Here is a 23546-nt window from a genome sequence, read left to right on the forward strand (position 1 = left end):
GCACAAAAATATAATGCCAGAAAAAATAAAGACAAAGAAGAAACCTCTAGGGAGTTGTGCTTACCCCTGTCTTTTTCTGTCTAGCTTCTATATTTTGGTTTTAATCTGGAGAGCAAAGTTAGAAAAATATTTTTAAAAAAATGAAAAGTAGCTCCATGCAGCTTAGTAATGAAAGAAACTGCTGAAATAGCATCAGAAAGCTCTATAAAAAGCAAAACTTCTTGCTGATCATCTATGCAGAACAGAAAAAACCCCAATCACTTAAAGGCTGTGCCTAAGCAAGCTTTCCCTTCATCATCTCTCACTTTTTCTGATGCCAAAGATAAAAAGCACTTTCAGAGGGAAAATGTTTTCATAGTAAAAGCATAAATACTGCAGGAGATGAGATAGATCACTGTTCATAGAATCTCCAGCTTCTGTTAGAAACTTCCTTAGACTACTGTGGGCAGGACTCACAGAGGAGAGCCAGTCATTGTACTGTTCAGTGACCTTCTAGAAGTGTTGCAAAACCCTGGAGGAAAACAGTTTCTTTTATGTATCAAAAAAGCTTAAACAAATATACCTTTTTAATTAAAAAGAATTTGAGTTCTAATATAATCCAGTTTAATTCATTATTTTTTTTAATCTCCCTTCTATCCTTCCTCCATGATTCCATAAGACAATGTTTTAGGTTGTCCCTACCAGTCCTGTGTTTTCATCTCTTTTAATCCTGTATGAGAACAGATCACAATAGGTTTGCCACGTCTGTGTTGAATAACTCCAAAACCAAGTTGACTATGATGATTTTCCATCTGAGTTAATCAGAGCTAAGGGTGTCTGTTGCACCACATAATCCCTACCCTTTTTTTGTGAAGTGTCTGTTTAGCAAATCAGACCTTACATGTGGCTTGCTGATGTTGTAAATTGTAACAGAATCAGTACATCTGGATTTGTTCTCTGAGGCTGAGAAATCATTTTTATTTATTTCTATGTGACACTGTGTGAGACAGGACCAAGAAAGCAAATCCACTTGCTCTCATTCTGCTAGCCTGCTGTAGCTAATTTTAGCTGAGATGTGTTTCTTACAGAGCCGTAGACTACTGAATAACTTTTATAGAACATTTCTTGAGAAAGAGTGTCCTTAATCCTATTCATATGGAGAGCACACACACATTGTGAATCTGATGCTGAGATACCTTCTCCCTTTCCTCCCCTGTATAGCACTAGTTGGGAAGTCTGTTGCCTTTCTTTGTCAAGAGCAATCAATGTTGCTTCGAGAATGGATACCTGAAAGAAAGCACAAAGTTAAAATGCATACAGTAATATAATACAATATAATCTTTGCTTCTCCTGTACTATGTGCTACCTCTTAATCAGAATAGAAGAGAAAGCACGTGTAAGGACATTAGCAATACCTGTATTTGGTGAAAAGAGTAATGTTTTTCTCAGTGCAACTCATAAAGACCTGCCACCATTGCTGATGCATGTCCAGTAATAAATATTAACCTGTGGCAATTTTAAAGGCTGCGTGGTAGCTACAGCAGCCACCTCCTTAAGATGCTGTATGTATTTGTTTAGCCATTTGTTTGTAGCATACTCATGAAGGCATATAGCAGCTTTACAAATACAGATGGAGATTGGATCTCAGCCCAGAACCATTTAGGAATTGCAGATTTGCTACAATTGTTATTGTGGTTTTCTCCCTGACAGTTGCATTTATTCTGTCACAGACACCATTGGGCTTTAGATAATATTAAATCATACATCTAGACCAGACCTGGTCAGTCTGAAGCTGTGTATGTTATCAGAAATCTTTTATCAGCATGTGCATGTGGTTTACTATGTGCACAAATAAACAACTTGTACAACTAACTCAGAAAGTTCATTCATCTTTGGGATGAACTCCATGGAAATGAATGGGATAGAACCAGTTTCATGATGTCAATGGCTACTGCTCCAAGCAGAATTAAATTAGATCTTGCTGACAAGCCTCCCAAAAGCATCTGCTCAAAAGAAGATAGAGCTAAGGAAAGAAGAGCCATATCTGAAGCTTTGTCAAATGTTCCAGACATAGGGTCTTCTCCCCCAGGCACACTCACAACTTCCCATTTGGCTCTAGAAGTTGTTCTGTGCTCCAGGTGCAGTGCAGATCTCTGACTGTTGCTGACCAAGGCTCCCCGGGTTGTGTTGTTTACAACAGTGGGTGAAAATGGAAAGAAAGAGTTGAATTGACTTTCCTGAGGTTGCAGAGGAAGATAGAAATTAGAGTCTGTGTCAGTTAGGACTTCCTTATACCATGAACTTCATTGAGGATGTTGCACCATAGGTAACTTTCATATGTGGTGTATTATTTAGATGGGAATTCCTTTTAACTTCAGCCATGTAAGAATTAGGTATTTGTTCTAAGGTACTTCGCAATGTCTCCATCTCTGATGAAGAGACACAGACAGCTTCATGGGAGAAGGGGCAGCAACACTGCCAAGCATCAAGAGAGGAAAGTCACCCACTGGCCATTTCTGTTTCCATGCAACTGAGAGAGCAGTAAGAAAACAGGCTTGTGGTAGACATCAGCAGCTCAGGTACAGGAGCTGAACGGCCCCAGCATGTCCTGGGGCTGTATACTGCTCCAGGCAGAAGTGCCTCCATGAGCAGGAAGTCAAGGCTGTAACTCCTGACATGTACCCCTTGCTTGCCTGTGCAGTTGGAGTGGTTTTCATGAGAAACATTTTCATGATGTTTCCTCTCCCAGGGTGAAGCTGATGCAATGGCACCATAGAAGGAAAAAGCAACACATCTAGGAAAGAGTTCTGACTTACTGCATAGTATTATATATTATATTATGCACCTCTGCTGCATAGTACTTTTAGATTAGATCAAATAGTCATTCTGAAACAGCCTAGTGTGAACTAAACACCTTTTTGTATTGCCTTTCAAGTTAATACATGCAAAAATAGGGCATGCCATTCATAGTGATAAAATTAAGAAATTTCTGCCACCTTCAGACTTTTAAACCTGTCTTAGGTAGTCTGAGGGAGAAGCCTAAACAGCCAGATGGGTGGGTCAGGTATTGTAGTACATAGTACTGTTTTCTGTCAACAAAGCCCAGTTACAACATAAACTTCTTAGGGAACAAGTCATAGAAATGTTTGTATTATGTTCACTGAAGTTTCCTTTCCAATCTCACCATAAAATATTTTACCAGAATGTAAGCAGTGCCTAAACCTTACAGAGGATACAAATGGGATGTGTATGTTAAACTGGGAGCAGCTTAGCTCCTGTATCTGTGGTCACAGAGGACATCCATCTGTTTGATGAGCCTGGGGATGTAAGCATTTCCAGCTGATAATCTTCATTTTAATAAAATGATATTGGGAATGGGAGTGGTGCTAAAAGGCAGCAGATGATAATATAAATGTATGTTCAGGTGGGGAGATGCATTGCCTCCACTAACGATATTTGTTATGGGTGATGAAATAGAATTCTGACGGGATGGGACCAAGAGCAGGAGTTGAAGAGATCTGCTGGGTTTACTGTTAATTTCTTCAGACATACTAGCTCATTTAGTAATGTAACAGCTCCCAGTGATAGCCACTTAATGTATGATTAATGTGCCACAGGATTTCCCCAGACATTTATGACACCTTTAGGAATAGATATGACAATGACTTTATCACATGGAGTCACTTCATACAATCTGCATCCCTCTTAATGATTTATATATTCAGGAGTGATTTTATCACTAGTACTCAGTAACATAATAAATGAGAAAACTCAATGGTCTGTAAATTACAACACTGATTAAAGAAGTGATTACTGATATAACTCTTATATGCCTGTGATAATGCTTGCTTATATTTCAGGACAGCATTTACATGTTAATGATAAATCTACTGCAGTGTTTAGAAATACTTTACAGCTTTAATCAAAATGTAAACATTTATAAACAGATAGTGTTTATTACAGAGAAAATGAGTAGACTTATGTTAGTCTTCAGTGGATGAAATCCACTCCAGAGCCAGCTTTGTCTTGACAACTGAAAGTGGCATCACTCCCTGACGAAGGTACTCATCAGGGTAGAGCTTTGATTTGCTGCTTGCCTCTATTGAGACCTGGTTTGGTTTGTTGGGTTCCTCTTGACCAAGCTGTGAAGGAGCCTTGCTCATTATAAATTCTACAGCACTGTGATCAGCTAGTGGCTCACTGCATAACAAACAGAAAATCAACTACCAGCTTCATAAATTGTATCCAGTCTTTAGGCATCTCCAACATAATTATGCCTCCTGAGCCAATGAAGAATGTGTTCAGCTGCTCCCATAGTAAAAGGCCATCATTAACTTGCATAAAGAGAAGGGAGCCTTTCTTGTTTGTTTTTGTTTCTGAGATGCCAGTGCTACACTTTGAGCTTGTTTGGTTGCAGAGATTACCTTTTCTTCTTTCTCTCTCTCTTCACCCTGTTTAGGTTTCTGACAGATGTGACTATGTTTTTGTCAATGGCAAAGAAATGAAAGGCAAGGTGAATGCACTTGTGAACTTCACGTATCAGTATCTGAGTGCTCCTCTGCAAATCACAGTCTGGGTTCCACGCCTGCCTCTTCAGATCGACATTTCAGACACAGAACTGAGCCAAATAAAAGGCTGGAGAGTCCCAGTTCTTTCCAACAAAAGGTGGGTTTGAGTTGTTAAATTCCTTGGGTGTTTTTGTAAAATGATTGAAGTTGATTTTAACTCTCAACAAGAATAGCTGCAGCAACTGCAACCAAAATGCAGACTCTTTCCATGAAGAAGAGCAGGACTGGAATCCCGAGCTTTGCACTGGACATCTGCAGATATAATAAAGCTTGTAAACTTTGTGGGAGTTTTGTTTCTTTGCATGTGTCTGTCCAGTGTGGTGCTCTGGTAAGGTCCACTTATATAGCTGTTGTTGTTCCATCATAACAGTGTAGATGAAAAAGTGGTATCATCCATTTGTATGGTCCTTCATCATGCTAGGTAGCCATGAATCAGCAAAGGTCCAAAAAAAACAGAAGGGAGGGCTGTTATTTAAAGGCACACTCTCCGTTAGCACTCTAATGTTAGTTTTCGCTAATGTTCTTGAAACTATTTCTCTATGCTTCATTTTCTTATGAAAAAAGACCCACCAGAGACAGTGATGATGAGGATGAAGATGAGCGGAAAGGAAGAGGATGCACTCTGCAGTACCAGCATGCCATGGTGCGAGTCCTCACACAATTTGTAGCTGAGGATTCGAGCCCATGGGGTCAACTGAGCTACCTGCTGGGCTCAGATTGGCAGTTTGACATTACAGACCTAGTGATGGATTTTATGCAACTGGAGGATCCTCACATTGCCAAGCTGCAGGAAGGCAGGATTTTGATTGGACGGGAAGTAGGAATGACAACGATGCAGGTACTGTGCTCCAGACTGCCACATTCTGCCATTCCCACAGAGAACTTGTGTGGGGGCATAAAGCTGGTATAGTGTTCTGCTATCTTGAAACAGGATAATTCCACATTACATTCCTGTTACTTTCTAGAGCGTCACACACAGAATTAGCACAACAACAGTGATCCAATCCGGAGCTGCTCCGAGGCATGCAGCATGGCCAGGAGCTGGAAGCCATAGAGCCTTCAGAGATGTTTAGGAGAGGCAGCATTTCCATGCTCAGTGAGAAGTCAGGGCTCTTGCCCCACATAGATGCAGGTTACCACCAGTCAGCTGATGGGCACCATTCTGGCTTTTTGAGACAGAGATCTTTAGATTGTGTCATTTCTCTTTTGATTTATTTAAACAAAATAAATTTTCTTCAAGGAAAAACAAAAACAAAAAACAACCTGGTTAATAACCCTGACAGGCACAAGTGGCCAACACCATATCCCTGTTCTGCCCCAGCTGAATCCTTACTAAAGCCAGTGCATAAAGAGTGAATATAGCTAATCTAAGCTGCAGATATGAGATGAGAAAGGTGGAGAGACAGTATGTACATGAACTCACCTATTCTTAGTTCCCTAAAGATAGCATCATGACACTTAGTTTCATTAAACCTTCTACCTTGATGTTCTGTCAGTATCAGAAAAGACAGAGAGATGAGAATTTCCAAGGAAAGAAGTGAAGGACCAATCCTAGATGTTGCTAACCTCCCTTTGAAATGGTTGGGAAGTCTGATGAGTTCATCCATAATGGGACACAGAATAACAGGGGAAAAAAGTTTTAAATTGACTCTTCTAGTGAAATTATGCAAATAACATAAATGAGGTAGTATAGCTCTCAGTATTGGATGTAGTATTCTCTAACATAACCTCTTTACTGAATGTTTTTCCTCCTCTGCTAATGAAATCAGTCTGCCTTTTCAGTGTGCTCTGCCATTTCATTTCTGTGCATAAGGCTTTGGAGACAAGAAAGGATGATGTCCTTAAGAAGGGTTATTTTAATTGATCAGCCTTTTCCTAAGTTGATTCTTTTGTGTTTCTTCAAAGGTTTTGTCTCCTCTGTCTGACTCCATCCTGGCAGAGAAGACAGTGACTGTGCTAGATGACAAAGTGACCATAACAGACCTTGGAGTCCAGCTGGTGGCTGGGCTTTCACTCTTTCTCCAGCCAAGTGCAGCAAGTAGTCAGGCTATTGTGGCTACAGCCATTGCCCAGGAGTTGCTTCATACTCCTAAGCAGGTAGGTTACACTCCATATTTACTGTTGTTGCCTTCTGGGATGCGGCAGTGTTTTATCAACATGAAGTGCATCTGATAATTCATAACAGTTCAGAAGTTAGACTTTAAAGTATAGGTGTAGTACCTGTCTGTGTCATTATGCTTTCCTCTAGAGGTACTCTGGGATTATTTTCTTATTTCTTCCCTTCAGATATGGACTTAATCTGCAGTAAAAGTTATGACTACACAAGTTTATATTATTTACATTTTTAATACCCTTTCTTTAAATAATGCAAAATATGTTTGTTTCAAAACACAGGCAGTCTTTGGACAGTGATCCTTGTTTGCTGTATGAGTCTGCCCTTGTTTTCCATGCCAGACAGCACTGAGCTCTGTGTCACAATTTAATATTTGAAGAGCTATAAAATAGAGGCAGAAAATAGCCAAATACATTCCTTTTTCCCTCCTGGAGTCACGGCAGCCTGCCAGGCTTCTCTCTTTTATTTTTCAGATGGATTTTGGGGGGTTCATCATTCAGTTCATGTGCTGATCCTACTTAATTTAAGCCAGAAAATTCCCAGCTCTGTAAAGGGAGTCTTTCAAGTGGCATGTTTCAGGTCACAACCCACATGGAAAAGATTGGAGAAGAACATCAGATCAAGCCAAACAGTTGCTCTGGAACACATTAAAACCAAGGGTCAGTAGCAGTGGAACAAGCTGTATGTTCATTGCTCTTTCAGTTGATTTGAAGAGTGGGACTGGGGACTATGCAATTAAGTCTATCCACAGCTACTTCTCTTCCAGAAACTGTTTTTCATCTCACATAGATAGGGAGAGATCTCAAGTCAAGTTTTATAGCCCATTTTCATGATTATTGCTACCTAATTTTCTGGAACATAAAAATAATTTAGATTGTTTTATAACTTAATGACAGGAAAATGTCCAAACTAGAAGGACATGCTGCCCATCTGTTCCATTTACTGCATCCTGTAAACATAAGAATCTTATGTAATTAACCCATTTATGTCCTTCTCCAGGGCTTAGAAACCATGTCTGACACATTGTCTTCAGACAAAGACTGTAAAAGCAAAAGCAGAAGCATGCCTAACCCAATTCTGTTATGTAGGACAAAGCACCATTTGTCCTGCAGCATCATTGCAAGAATTGTGGCTTTGATTGCAGATAAAAAAGCTTGTCAATCTGGAAAGTTTGTACAGATATATTGTCAATTTCTCAGATTTACAGATGATCTGTCCTGAGTAAGCAAAGATATTTATCGACATTAGGTTATGGCACATTATGACAGGGCATTTCAGTAGTGCACGACATGATATCACCTATTGTGTTATGGCATGGCAATATGATATGACGTGTCATTATATATCACTACAATTGGCAAGTTATGAAAAAAATACAAAAGAGTAAAAATTTGTAAATGTGGTTTGTTCTGAAATTATTTTTCCTGGCAGCTGTGTTATGGAATGATTTTAGTGAAATATTTTGTTTAAACTGATGTTCTTTTATGAGACAATTTGAGTTTCTTCAGACGGGCACACTTCTGATATAGAAGTGATTGGGCATATAATTCTGAGCAATGTCTTCTGCTTCTGGTACTATTGGGCAGTATGGGGTGCTGCTGTCCCTACTGTCCTCTTCCTGGGCCTATAGATAGCACTACTGCATTATGCTCACTGAAGATACTGACTGTAAAACAGGAGGCAAAGGAAAATCAATTTCCCAGTAAAAAAAGTTTAAAATCTGTTGTTTCTTCTTGAGACTCCATCTGGGAAAACAAAACAAAACAAACAAACAAACAAACCAACCAAACAAACAAACAAAAAAAACAACCCAGGACCTAGGGTCTATTAAAAGGCAGTGGAAAACCTCCACACCAGTATCTGGAATGCCAAAGGAAATCTGGTTGCTTAATAGTAGTCTCAAATTAGTCAGTTTTTCCCACTCCTCCTGTGCACAGTGCCTTCTGTGCCAGTTTCCTGCAGAGCAGCATGTTCTTGTGGAATCCCACTTCAGTCTCTGCCTCTCCTCCTGCTCCTCCAGTCTGGACCCTGCCCACTCCCATCACCTCTGCTTGTCTTCCCACCACCTTCTCTTCACCTGGAATAAGAGAAGCATCCTGCCTGCTTCCCAACAGAAGGCTTTGCTGGGAGCATCACTCCTCACTTTGGGGAATTTGTGAGGGTCAGATCCTGCTCAAGCACTGTGAGTGTTTTCAGCCCTGATCCTGGTCATGCTGTGTCAGTGGAGATCCTGAGCACAGTCCCTAGTTACTGGGACACTTTGGCAGTGCCTTCATTCCAGTGGTCTAAGATAATTACACATACTGTGCAATTCACTTCCTACCTTATTGTAAGCCATTCATTTGTTCTCAGGCGTAGATGTTTTCATCCTATAGACAGGGCTTGCCCAAGGAAGGGCTGTCATAAAGAGAGCTTATGGACTTTGCATTGGCATCATCAAAAAAATAAGATGGGAATAGATTTCACCCTAGAAAATACATTGAAGAAAACAGTACAGGAGTGGCCTGTAGAGTCTCATACATCTTTTCCTTTCATCTGCAGTTTGAATGAAGTGAAAAATATTGTCACATGCCCTTGGAAGAATTAATGCAATTGTAGGAATGCTTGTGGCTAAATTTTGCAAGAAGTGACTCATAATTTGAAGTATATCAGCTGGGATCCTTACTGAGCTGGAATTTCAGAAGGAAGTGCTGAGTGCTTTCTGAAAATCAAGCCCTTTTGAAAGAGGTTTTTTTTCAAGGGGACAGCCCAGAACTAAGCATATACTTGAATGTTGTAAGGACGTCATTATTTAACTGTATCTTTTCATTTCAAACAAGTTTATAAAAAAGCCCAAATAACTCACACAAACCTTACTGATGTAACTGAAAAACGAAATAACAGTTAAGATAGCTGGTTTTATTTTTCTCAGGAATGATTGTGTATGCCTCAGCGTTGTTATATGAAAAAAATAGTCAATGTGTTCTTAGCCAAATATTTTCCTTAGATCCATTTTAGCACCTTCAATAGCTAGTCTTCACCATAGATTAGCAAATGTCCTTGGATAATTGGTACTCTGTCAGGCACAATATTGTCCCCAGCAGATTAAGCACTATGTCTATAGAGTGCAGTGGAAGGCATAAAGCATTACACAGATTGTGCTATTACAGACCTTTCAATACTATAGGAATGAATTTAGTATTTTTGCTGTGACTTTCTTTCAATTAACAACTGACTAGATTAGTTCCTTGATTATAATGACCATACCATGTCTGCATAAGTAGCACAAAGAAGCCAAAACACAAGCCCTGAAAAGTTGGGAGTTTCTCCAAATGCTCAGCAATCTAAAGATGAGCTACTTTTTTCATCTTGGATGCCTTAAGTTAGATATCTTTATCTATAGTTGGGCAACTAATTACCTGAGGTGACGAGGTGACCTTGAGGGATGCTGAGTCCATACTTCCTTTTTTTAATCAATGGGGGAGCTAATTGGCACTGAAATGTGGATCAGTGAGTTAGTTGCCTAAGAATAAATGCAGGTTGACCAACTTTTAAATATCAAAGTTGAAATATCTTCTGAAAATTTGGAAACTGTAGCTGTGAGCAGTCTATTTTTAGTGGCCATCTGCTCAGGTAGGAAAGCTGTTCCATTTGGCTTGCTGACAGTTTTTAAAATCCACACCACCATCTTAAAGGCTTCTCCAAAATGTAAATAAAAGAAAACCTACACTGTTTGAGTGTCTTCTGATCTGAGTGAACTTCAAGGACTCTTAAATTTCAGCTGGCTCTGCAGGGAAACTCACAGTCATATCATAGCTTTTTCACCACTGTAGGATACTGCATGTGGTCTAATGAACTGAAATGTGAGACTGAAGAATGAAAAAAAGAAAGCCTTTAATAAACAGCTGCGGGTATTAATATATATCCCAGTGCTACTGAAAAACTGCAGACATTTTCTTAGGGTAAAAAAGCAATGTTTGTGCTTTCTAAAGGCCAAGTCCTCTTTCACCTGTGTAGCTTCTGTTGACATCAGAGACAAGACCCAACCCTGTGAGGCCATCTGTAACCTCAGGGAGTGTCCTCTAAGATGTCCGCTCTCACTCTGATGGGAAGTGAGGGTGCTCAGCACCACCTGAATCAGGGCAACAAGCTAGAGTTACTTACGTGTCCCTGCCTTTTGGAGTGACACAATACTGTCCTGTTTTAGCTTATGTCCTTCATGCAAACTAGTTCTTAGAGTTCACTGACATCTCACAGTTCAGTAACAGATATTAGGAGTAATTTTATGGTGTGAATTCATTACTCCATTCTAGCAGTATAAATTACACTTAAATTGTATTTATATGTTCTTTAAACTGACAGAGCAATGTAATGTCTCACAAGTATGACAAAGGAATTAAGCAGCTTGGGAAGGGGAGAAAGGATGTATTGTTACGTAAGAATCTGAATTATTCCCTTGCAAATACAAGCAAATTCCCACTAGAAAGGAATGTCACATTAGCAGATTGGACAAAAAGGAGAGAAAGAAATATACAGCAGGAGAATGCATGGTTTGAATTAAAATCTGAGTCCTGGCTACCTTTCATTTCCACATCATAATGATAAAGCCCAATTTTTACTTCACAAGTCACAGTCTTAAAACTAAATGCATATGTAATACTTTGATATTTCATGTGTTAAAATGGCTAGGAAAACACATTTCAGCATCCAAGTCCCCAGATAGAACAATCAGAGCTGGTCTAATAGAAGCTGCTGAGAACAGTATTCCCTTGCCGTTATTTGAGGGAGAGATGTATTTGTTTTCTGCAGAGCAATCCAGCCATCCGTTTCTTTCCTTTGGTGTCCCACCTCACTCCAGGGCTATTGCAGCTGACCCCAGCAACTGAGGGCTTATTCACAAATACTTTTATTTGTGCTTTAGTGAATGAAGACCATTATAAGGCCCCTTAATTCTGAGCATGGAATAAAATCAAATATACTGATCAGTCCTCACATCTGTGTTTCTAAGGAGCAGAATTCTCTAAAATGCAACCAGTCCTACACACTTTACTCCCCTGTTTTTTGCTTGAAGAATACAAGATAGCATGCTCTGGTATCAAGCTGTCCCCAGCTTTTTGGGGGAGGTATTGAAGGACACTTAGTAATCACTGACTGTGATGCTACAGATGGGCTCAGTGGAACATTCTAAGATAAGCAGAGTTTTAAATGTTGCATGATGCTTTAGAGGGCAAAATATTAATCACTGTGGCTCCCAGATTTTCACAGGCAACTCATGTGAGTCCCAGCACAGAAGGACTCATTAGATCTCTGTATGACAGGCTTTCTACTGAGCTTCCAAACCAGCTCTGCTTCCTACATTCAGGTTACCCTTTGGAGTGTGGGCCTCCTTGTTTTATCTAGGTGAAACAGACATAACCAGCAAACAACAGTGTTTGTGGTGACTCATATGGCAGGGTTTGAAGTATTCCAGGTCAGGCAATACATTGTTCCTTGGGGACTGTTGGTTTCCATTAGTGCCATGTTATTTCTGTACCCTGGTAATTTCCTCTTTGTTTTATCCACCTAAACATAACAAGTAGATAACAAGGGAGATAAAACTACTAACAAAAAGTAAAATGCAAGTTTATCCAAGAGGATTTATCAAGTGGCATCTTTGGACTGACTGATAAGCAGCAATGTAATTCAAGGCCAGAAAAGGTGATGAAACTGCAGCAGATCAAGAACTGGCCAACTTGCTGGAGTTACACCTGGAATAGAGGAAGAGAACAGCAAAAGCACAAGGGAAAATGTAGACAGAATGTATCTTTTAATAAAGAAAGTTTTTAAAGGAAAACAGGATATTTGATAATCAACAGTGGTTGTGGGAAGCAGTTTCTTGATCTGCTCTGGACTGGATTCTGCTGTCATTAACGTAATCTAATGTACATTATCTGACTCACGTCACACTATCACAGTCACCATACAAATCATCCTGTTCTCTGAGAGAGATTGGCACTAATGTGTAGTTGTGGTTCATTTATTCCAGGAGTGTAGCTGAGTGTGTGTGTGTGTGCGCCTACATACGTGAAAGAGAAGAAAAGTGGAGGAAAGAAGGACTAGAGAGCCAAATAATCCCTCAAACTATTTGTTTATGCTTGATAATTAATGAACACAAGCAATTGTCACCTCACTGTTGAGGACATGTGACTAGGGGCAGCAACTTTACAAGTAAGAAGGATCCAATCCATCTTCATCTGCTGGTAGTAAATGGAGGACCTTGTCAGAGATTTGGAAGGGATTTATTGATGCAGTACATAGGATTTGCAGAAACAGCTCTTTGAAGGACATGGTACTAAATCATTTCTTTTTTCTTTCTTTTTTTTTCTTTTTAGCTTTTCAGAATTTATAATCATTTGGGAAAATCACTTCCTTGCCCTGTCTTCAGCTTTCCTTTAACAATGTGAATGAGAGGAGATGATCTCTTGCAAAACAGAATATTTGGGCTAATACAGTATACTTTGGCAGGATTTTAAATTCTCTCCTCCTTTTTCTCATTTGTTTTCTTTCCCTTTTAATTAATGCTGTCCATAGTCTAAGCATGACAATGTTATGTTGTGTTGTGTAGTGTTGTGAAAAAATTGGTTCTTCCTATGTAAAAAGGGTCTCTTGGAAATAAAAAATGTCAGTGATGGTTGAAAATAATGGCTAAGTTATTGTGGACCTCTGTTATCTATAGTAAATCACATGTGTGCCTGAAAATTTCAGCTGACTTCCATTTCAAATTTCTCTATCTCTGCTTCATAAAACCAGGAATGCAGAATAGTGGAGTAATAGTGTAAAGAGAAAAGTTGGTTTTAAGTGGCTTACAACTTTGTCAAATTCTAGCCATTTGAGTGGAATTTTTCAATGCTGGCTACCTCTTAACCTCAAAGGTGCTGAGGGCTGTTAAAGCAAAAAAGGCATCAAGATAAGAAAACCAAACAGGGATGTGGATGTCTTGAAGAAGAGAGGAAAGAAGAATATATGGCTCCTCATATGTGTTTCTCTCAAGTGTCTGGGTGGAGACACCAGATCCCTCAGAGGTGTTTTTCTATCACCAATAAAACCTACTTGTATAAGGGCCATAATCAGACCTGGGGCTCTGCAACACTAGGTATGCCGGGTTTCTCTATTAAGGAATGCACAAAGGATTTAGTACTGTAAATCCTTTTGTAGAGATGTGAAACTGTGGAATTCCTCAGTGGAGCTGGGAGGAGGCACAGGCCTCATAATTTCCAACCTAAACTGTACAAAATTCTATGCTTCTTTTCTCATTCTGCTCTCCAAGAGAGATTACCACTGGCAATGTCAAGCCCGTTGTGATATATGCTTGAAATGATGCTGATGTTTTTGCCTTTCCTAGGTTGATGAAAAGTAAGTGTATTTTACAGACCTCCCTGATGGTACGTGAGGTTGTCCTCTTGTTTTAGGGAGAAGGCAGGCAACCGGGTGTTAAATTGCCAGAGGATATACATCTTTTTCTCTCTACACATATCCATTAAAAAAATAAATCCTTTACTTTCTCATGACTGGGTTTTCTCTACTGTAGATTTCTGTGATATAAATTTAAGCTGTGCCCTGCAGCTTTATGTTTCTGTTCGGCCATTTCAGGGTTCTTTCTCTAATGAAAGATCAGCTGTTTTGATTTCCTTACGCAGTTCACCCTTCCCAGCTTCTGAGCTACTCCGACTCTGTTTCAGCTGTTTGAAGTGTGTTTGAATCACCAAGAACTTTGCCGCCTTTACTGTTGTGCTATGACTTATTTTTCTTCTTTCAGTCCCTCAAGAACTTGCTGATAGCACTTTGGAAATTGAATACTCAGTATAGACCAACGTTCTGCACAGCTAAATGCCCCTTGCTACTTTCATTGGAAAGCTTTAAATTTAACTAGAAGGGTAGCAATTCCCCTAGTTTATAACCATAGTGTAACAAATTGTAGCCAATTGAAAACCATATTAGGATGTAAATTTGTATTATGACTGGACATTAACAGGGTGGCCATGTTTTTAACTGATGGTGATTTTCAGCCCAGTTCTTCTGATGTACCCAAGTGTAACGTTATTAGGACCATCTGCGGTTTAAGTCTGGGAACAAATGAACTTCGGTTTTGTGTGAAGTTGCACTCCGGCAATCTGCCTGCATGTCTGCTAGCTAAACAGGCAAGACATAGAGCAAATGAAAAAATAAAGAAATCTCCTGCAAAGAAAGCTACTGAGACGTGGAGAAGTAAATATCTATATCATCTGGATGGGATTTCAAATGGCAAAGAGCTGACCTCTAGCTTTGTGTTTGCTTCAAATGATGACTTCTAACGGTGATACCTGCAGAGAACAAAGGCAGTCCAATTAAATCCAGGCCATTTGTATTTTTATCATAGAGATCATACCAGAATCCCCGTCCTCCTCTCCTTGACACAGAAATGCAGTGGACTTTTTAATTATCTCAAAGATAGAGTGTGTTTTACTCAAAACAAACCTTTCACCAGCAAAATGGCAATTGTTCTGTGAGTCCTTTTTTATCAGGTGAATCTTCTACTCTAACCATTTCCAAGATACTGTGGTAGCTCCTTATTCCTGCTAAGATATTTATGTCTTGCTTAGTTTGACAGCTCCCTGTGACACTGTGCATGGGGAACATGAGAAAAATAAGTGTTCTGTCAAGTGCCTCTAGTAATTTTTCTGGTTTGTCTCTTTCAGCTTTTGTATGACAGGAATGACTTTCTTTATAAATCATGTAAATTGTAGCTTGTTAATGGGTACTTTGGTATTACGGACTCTCATATAAATTATTTTATATGTTCTTTTGAAAAACATTTGCAGGAAGGATAACAGTGGAACCTTTAGTGAAAAATGTGACCAATTTTCTGCCCCATCAGTTGAAGCTTGGTTTGCTTTAAATGCAGTGCAGAGCCATTGTCTTCCATTTCCTTCAGCTGCTGTTCAGAGCTGAGGGATTGATGAGCTGCAATGGGTTGAGCTGTTTTATTTAAGACCCTGTCTTTAACCATATCCCTCTCCTTTCAGGAAGCTGTAGTAAGCACCTGGATTCAGTTCAGTGACAGCTCTGTTACTCCGCTGGACATTTATGACTCTAAGGACTTCTCCCTTTCTGCTGTATCATTAGACGAAGCTGTTGTCTCTATCCGCCAGAACGCTGCTTTAGAATGGCCAGTTGTGGCAGCAGAAGGTGAAGGTCAGGGCACGTTAATCAAGGTGGACATGATAATTTCTGAAGCCTGCCAAAAGTCCAAGAGAAAAAGTGTCCTGGCTGTGGGGAATGGCAACATCAAAGTCAAGTTTGGCCAGAATGATGCAGACTCCGATACAGGTGGCGATTATGATGATGATGAGATTGAAAACCATGCTAGCGACCGGAGGCACAAAGTGTCAGATCAGGAACGGTATGGCCAGGACGGACGATACTATGGTAGCTCTTCAGCGGAGCGAGAGGAAGGCGCCATCAGGAAAGTCAGCACCACAGTAAAATCCATAATAAAAAATAAAGTCATTAAAAACAATAGACTAGATGGCGGCAAAGTCTCAGATGATAGCCAGCTGCAGAACATTCCTATAGACTTCACCAACTTCCCTGCTCAAGTAGATCTACCAAAAGGCAGTGCGGGCATGGAGGAAAATGACCTTGTGCAGACACCTAGGGGCCTTAGTGATTTGGAGATTGGGATGTATGCTCTTCTAGGGGTCTTCTGCCTGGCAATTCTAGTCTTCCTAATAAACTGTGCAACATTTGCACTGAAGTACCGTCACAAGCAGGTTCTGGTGGAAGGACAAGCCACCACGACCCATTCCCATGATTGGGTCTGGCTGGGAAATGAAGCAGAACTGCTGGAGAACACAGCAGATTCATCACCTCAGCAGGATGAGCACACAACTATTATTGATCGAGGCTCGGGTTGTGAGGAGAGCAACCAGCTCCTCAATGGCAGTGCTCAGAAGAACATTCAAAGCCAGGTTCACAAGTGTGCTGACTCAGGGGGCAAGCTCGGAAAGGAACAGAAATCTGAACCTTTACATTCACCAACATCTAAACGGAAGCGGGTAAAATTCACGACATTCACTACCATCCCACCCGACGATGGTTGTCCTACTGTCAACTCAATCCTAAGTAGCAATGATGATGACATTAAGTGGGTGTGCCAGGATATGGACCTGGGGGACTCCAAAGAGATACGAAACTACATGGAGAAGTTCAAAGACAAAATGTAGCTCCTTGCTGGTTTTTTGGGTTTAACCACACCTTGATGCCTTCAGTTCTACAGTATATATTGGGACAGAAGAGGGGGAGGGGAAGGAATCACCAGGAGAAATGATGAGGCAGTTTTTATAATCAGGGAAAGAAATTTGCCAAACTGTCCATGGTTTGTTTTTGTTTTTCACTTTGCTTTGTTTTTCCAGTGGTTATTCTGGTACTCATGGATTTAGGAAATGGAATATAAATAACAGAAAGGAACAAGGAAATGGTATGACCTGTATGATGAACTGGGCAAGATGAGGTTGTGAAAATTTGTTTTATGGGTCATGAAAATAATAATGAAGTAATGTTTCAAAGTACCAAAAATATTTGTAAAAAGAAAAGAGAGAATATAAGAGCATGAAAAGAATAAGCAAGAGACAAACAGTAATTTGTCTGTATTTCTAATAAAAAATCACAATTATGGATATATGACCCACAAGGAGACTTTTTAGATTGTCACTCAAGCTGTTTCTCTTTATTCCTTCATTTGAAGTGAAGATGCATCTTTAGCATTACATATGAAGGAGGAAGAAATTACCTGGTATTTTTATTTTTAATTTTCTGTTTGTCTTGTAAGTTGAAACAGAATAATTTTCCCTCTCGTATTTTTCTTTTAAATATCTTGAGAACAGGAAAACTTTCAATTCACTAAGTTCACAGTGGACAAAGAACACTTTGTTTCTAAGTTAGCTATAGTCTCCTGTCATTTAAAGAGTTCAGGGGATAAGTATTGACTAATAATTTCCACGCAGTGTCCCTTCTGAAACACTAAGCCTCCACTTTTTCACCCTAGCTAGGAATGTGTTCTGTCTGGAAGAAGTATTCATTTTACTTTCAGGTTTGGATTGTATATTTAGTTGTTTGTTTTAAATTTCCACAACCAAAGTTCCCATGTTTCACCAAGGGAATAAGGTGCAGTTTTATGTTAGCTTTTAGAAGTAACAACTGATGGGAGTGCCTCACTGGTACATTTTAAATGTACCTGGAACTAAGACCATCACAGGCCAAATATGTACAGCCTGGATTTTGTTTTTTTGCCAAGTCCATGAATTCATAATTTTGTGCTGTATCTTTCTGTTTATTCTAATGTCACCAGCTCTCATCAAGCTCTGAAAGTGAGAAGAATAATGGACAGAAAGACACTGATTGTCCCCAGACTTTTATTTCCTTGTACTGGGAGAGCTGGCCTCTGGACAGACTGTTGGAGGGGAGGGAAATATTGCTGAAGCAAGATCAAGAAATATCCGGAGCTATTTTATAGATTTTTTTTTTTTTGCCATTGGACCATCTAGGACTGAAAATTTTAGACTAGACTGTAAAGCTGATGTTTTGAAGAAACAAATACAAAACCAGTAATAAATCTGAAGCAAATACAAAATAGAGTCATAGACTCATCATGTAAACTGGCAGAACTGTGCTCACTCAGTGCCAGTTTACACTAATGGAGGACACAGATCAAAATCTATACAATGAGGAAACACTGTAATCCAAAACCTTTTGTAACTAAAAGGAAGATGGTATATCCAGCCTTTTGGAAAGCAGTATTATGTCTTGACTGTTAGCCAGAAGCACTTGCATTGTCCTGTCTTTACCATGTATTTCTTTTTTTTTTTTTTTTTTTTAATTACTAAACTCAGTAGTTTGTTTTTTTTACTTGGACAAAATCAATCCTGCCACCCAGTAACATAGATGGACGTTTTAACAAGATATGCCTAGTATGCATTGTAGACTGAAAGAATGTAATATTTATTTATACATGTTATATGAATTGTAATTAAAATGCTTTACATGGCTTGACAAATTAACCTCTCTTTTCTGAGGGGAGGGGGGTCCTTCTGTCATTTCTGTGTTGAAGTACTGCATCCGCTGTCTAACAGTCGAAACAAAATTTAAGCTGCTTTCTGAAGAGAGGAGAATAGAGATATATGAAAGTTTTTCACTGCTCTGACCTTTCCTTTGTGAACTGCTTCCCCTTCCCACCCAATATGTGGTGATGATGATGGATGGCAGGAGAAGACAGCAGTCAGGCACAGTTCATGGTAGTGTCACTATTCATCTTGTTCATCTTCATGCCTACCATTGGTATGCACAACTCCGGGACTCCTGCTTCTGATGTGTGCAACTTTTGTGCAGCCCAGTCATAATTAATTATGTTGCTTCTCTGATTGATACAGTAGGTTCATATGAAAGCAAGTTTCACTGAATCACATCTGACATATACAAAGCACCCTGTATCCCAAAGGACCCAAAGCTGCTTTATAAGCTAAGCACTGTGATGCATCAGCCACACCTCAGGGATCAGTATATCTTCCTGGGAAAACGCAGGTGTCTCTGAGGTGAAAAAGGCATTTACAGCATGGAGCTGCAAAATACAACATCAGAGGAACAAGAAAAATCCTATGGAAGGAGAATAATACACCATTGTAGCACAGAGTGTAATTGTTCAAAGTCCATACTTAAGAAGGCTGAACAGCGCCTGTTACAGCACGTATGAAGAATGGCATCTCCAATAACCCAGTGCTCCCAAGTGCTTTCTGGGATACTGGTACAGCACTGGTTAGAGAGGAAAGGGGTAATTACTAAATCACTGTTTTTAATCTGTTCACCCTGACTTTGCTCTTTGCTTTTGGCAGCTCAGGCTTTATAAGATCAGATGACAAAAGGGTAGCTCCATCTAACCTAAACAGTTGGCTACCGAGAGAAAACCTTGTGAGGAAAATTCATCTTGCCCTGTATTTTCATGATGACATGTGCATGTCTTTCTTGGTCTTGCTATCTCACTGCATTGTCTAAGAAAAGTATTCCACAGTGAATGAAAACATTACTGCTAATTCACTTCCTCTCCAAAAGCTCAAGTGCATTTTTCTAAAAAGAAAAATGTGTATTCATTGAAATTAAGAGGGGGAAGGGAAATCAAAGTTTCCCATGAGAAACTATTTTGCAATTCCTTTTCAAAACAGTGATGTAAATTTTTGTTGAAAGACGTACCCCGGTGTTAATGCAACTCAAACTGGATTCAACATTGTCAAAGAGGAGCAGATCTCTTCTGTTATGAATAGGAAAATGATATGTTATTCATTGTTTCAATATTCATTGAAATAATTGCTATTTTTTGGTCTTTGTTTGTTAACTGCATGCATAGGTCTCTGTTGTCTGTAGATTCAGACTAAGGCAGTTTATCTGAAATAACTCCCCTTTGAAAAATTAACTTTAATACACAGTGATGATCTTCATGATACTGGCCAATACACCAATAATGCCTCCTTGGGAGTAAGATTTCATTGACAATTAGCCATGTGTAAGTTCTCAGTGACAGTATTTTGTCATATTTAGATTAGAAAAAATAGTTTCTGTAGAGTCTCTCTCAAGTGAGTGGTTTCAGAGGCTTGCACACATAGAGCCCGTTGACTACAGCCGGTAACACTGGGTTGGATGCCTGCCATTCACAAATACATATGGCATTTTACACACGCTGCAGATTACCATGAGCATTTGTTACAGTTCTGACTTACTCTTTATCCTGTCTGTGCCATAATAATCACTTTGCAAATTCTGATAATCATATACCACTGCCAACATGAGCACATGCATAGCCAAAGGGAGAGGCTTAAGCAACGGTTTCTTAAGTGCTGCAGGACTCAGAGGTAGTCAGGGCAGCCACTTTCTCAAAGCAAATTAAATGGCAACATAACATTCCTGAAGCACATAAAATGGTTTTCTCTGGTGTATTTTTACTAACACATGCCTGTATTGATGTCTTTTAGTTCCTGATTTATCAACTAATGGACTTCAGCTAATCTACACATTGGCAACATGGTGGGGTTTTAAAGCTGTAAGAGGAAGACACCTGACGCCTATCATAATATGACATCATACTATAATGAAGAAGAAGAACCACTGCTCCAGGTTCTGTACCATATATGTGATAGTAGTTGAAATGTGGAAAATGTGTTCAGACAGGGCATGATGTGTTTAACAACAGGCCCATGTGATGCAAAGCCTGTGATGGTTGAGGGGAGGAGAACTCATGAAGCCTCCAGTCCCAAGGTCCTGCTTCAACTATTTTGTTAGTCACAATTACAGCATTTCTGTCAAGATCCACACCTGCTGTAAATCTGTGCATCTCCATTGAAGCCATCTGGCAGAGCCATGCTAATTGGCAGCAGCCAGCAACCTGGACTTTTGATTTAATATATATGAGAAGTCCCTGACTGTTTAGGAAGAGTTTTAAACATGCTTTGTCACATAGTAGAACTGAATTTGTGTGCTTCCTAGGATGAGGGGGTTTTTTTAACCCGTGCCGTGAAAGTGGGAAGAGCTAAGGCTACCAGGAGTGCTCTGGACACTTGGGTGGGATGAGGGCAATGCCCACCTCTCCTGGCACAGCCTGCTCTCTTTCTCAGCAACAGGAATTGTTCCATGTGTCTTGATGTTTCCTTTGCTTACCCCTGCCAATCTGGCTGTTTAGGATGATGCTTCAAGCAAAGCAGGGAGAGAATCACCTGCTGCTTGCATCATCCTGCTGTTGTATGTACCTGCTGCCCGGGTCAGGGCTGGCTGAGCTGCAGAGGGGCTTGCTTTCTTTCCTGAGAATCTTGGCACTATGCTTCTCTGTGCTCTTTGTAGGTCTTAAGTGCAGAGGAAGCTTAGAAGAGGCCATTGATTTTGACTCCTGTAACTCATGGCTGAACAGGAGCATGTCTTCAAAATCACATGGTCTTTGCAAAGGAAGACAGGCTGTATTTGAAGAGACAACAGAAGGAATTAAAAAAAGGGAATAACTCAGCCCTGCCTTCACATTTAATTTTTCTGAAGTTACAGAACATGGTGCTTCAGAGGCAGAGGCAGATACTGAAATTTTTCAATTTATCTTCCACTGACCAAAAATTCCGTCAAAACCCAATTCTGAGGGAGCCACCATAAATGATCATCTCAGCAGGGTGGAAACCACCAGGCTGTGAAATATCATTTATTTGAGAAATTCACATTCGGTCAAATGCCAGGATTTACATTTCTTAAGCTTTGCTGTGCTGCAGTTACAAAGGCAGGGGGATCGGGCACAGAGAGCTGCTCTGAACATCACTCTTGGCAGTGTGCCTCACTTGCCAGATGAGGGAATCTGTGAGTGCCAGGGGTGCATGGTTGCAAAGATAACACACTGCAAGGTACATTTTTCTGTCAAGGAGCCAAGATGGAAATTCATTAATAATAATTTGCACTTAGAGGAGAGTCTTTCATCTGAGAAGCTCAGTGACTTCTAATTGTTGGTAAAGGATAAAAATGTAAGCAGGCTGAAGGGGCCCTGTTTTCTCAAACGAGACAGTGCTGGCTGAACCCATGCCCCCTCTCAAGGCCCCGGGAGCCCAGCTGTATCTGGGTGAGGGCTGGGCCTGTCTGCTGGGGGGAGGTAATTAGAGAAATCACCCGGTTCAGTCAGTAACGAGGAGCCCAGACTGCTGGGGGAAAGGAGAACATTTGGGTTGTTGCAGATGAAGGTTGAGCACTGTGTGAAAGCTATGGTGCTGGAGGGGCAGCGCAGCGTGGTGCGAGGCGGCTCTGGGATGGAGAATGATGATTGCAGGAGGAGGGAGTGGGTGAAGGTGAGAGAAGAGGCAAAGCTCTCCTGTTGCTGTGAAGCTACTGGCTGCTGGTACAGAATGGACCTTGATGAAAAGTGAGTCTTGGCTTTTTTGGAGTTTTTCATTACTAGGTTGTGTTTGGAGGGAAGGAGAAATCTTACTTCTTGCTTAAGTGTCCCAAGTTTGGGAATCAGCAAGAGAAACTGTGTGTTGATCATGCCGTAACTTTGGCAAGGGGAAGGGAATAAAATGCAATTTGCCTGGTACATGTTCCTGGGAACACCTGATAGTGCAGTCAACCTCCTGGATCAGATGCTGGATTCTGAATTCTTCTGATACGATTTAACTACTAGGAAGTCCATATTCCATGATGACTTGCTCTCAGTTTCTAGAAATATTTTGACATTGATTGAATTTGAGAGATGACCTGATAAAAACTCTCAATTTTGGAAAATGAGGATGCAGTTCATGTTGCTACACCCTGCTTGCTGGGTTGGAAGTAGGACAGTGACCCCCAATGCTTGCACATATATTTCTTCTTTCCTTCTTGCCAAATTCCCAGACCAAGTAGCCATAGCAGCAAGTGTTGCTCTGTTTTGAAGGACTTTTAAGCTGAATTTCAGTGCTTAAAAATAAGCTGTCAGCAAAGATGCAGCGGCAGACAGAGATAATTATGCAAATTACCAAATAACTCTCCCTCTTGATTACTTATTTTGGACAAACTCAGACCCATTCTTTTTATGCTTATGCTAGGGAGGGATTAAGGCTCTTTGTGTGAAGCAACAGTGTTAGAGCCAGCTACAAGCATTTTGGAGACAATATATATGATGTTTAGCTGAGCCATATCAAGGTGCAAAGACACCCTGTACTAATCATCCCCCTTGGCTGCTGGAGGGGTTGCTCTGTGCAGTCAGACATGTTGCAGCCAATTGTGCATCTTTGTGGAGGTGCAGTAGCATGTTTAGAGATAGTTGGTAACCTTTTTTTTTTTTTAACTCTGTTTTCCCTTCGAGCCTGTATCTGAAGGTTTTTCAGGTAGCCAGTTTCCAGCATGCTCAA

The 23546-nt window shown here is 40.2% G+C and overlaps 1 protein-coding gene across 1 annotated transcript in view; it reads left to right on the forward strand.

Annotated features, from left to right (window-relative positions):
* The window catches only part of TMEM132C (transmembrane protein 132C), a 219171-nt gene extending 200932 nt beyond the window's left edge, over positions 1–18239 (forward strand). The window contains exons 6-9 of the mRNA XM_033008409.2: positions 4439–4644; positions 5112–5385; positions 6453–6644; positions 15681–18239. Coding sequence (XP_032864300.2) covers positions 4439–4644; positions 5112–5385; positions 6453–6644; positions 15681–16880 — 1872 coding nt within the window. The 3' untranslated portion in view covers positions 16881–18239. The remainder of the gene's footprint in view (positions 1–4438; positions 4645–5111; positions 5386–6452; positions 6645–15680) is intronic.
* The last annotated feature ends 5307 nt before the right edge of the window (positions 18240–23546 follow it).

Source organism: Tyto alba, unplaced genomic scaffold (assembly GCF_018691265.1).
Source record: "Tyto alba isolate M040663 unplaced genomic scaffold, T.alba_DEE_v4.0 Super-Scaffold_44, whole genome shotgun sequence".
In the NCBI taxonomy this organism is placed as follows: Eukaryota; Metazoa; Chordata; class Aves; order Strigiformes; family Tytonidae; genus Tyto; species Tyto alba.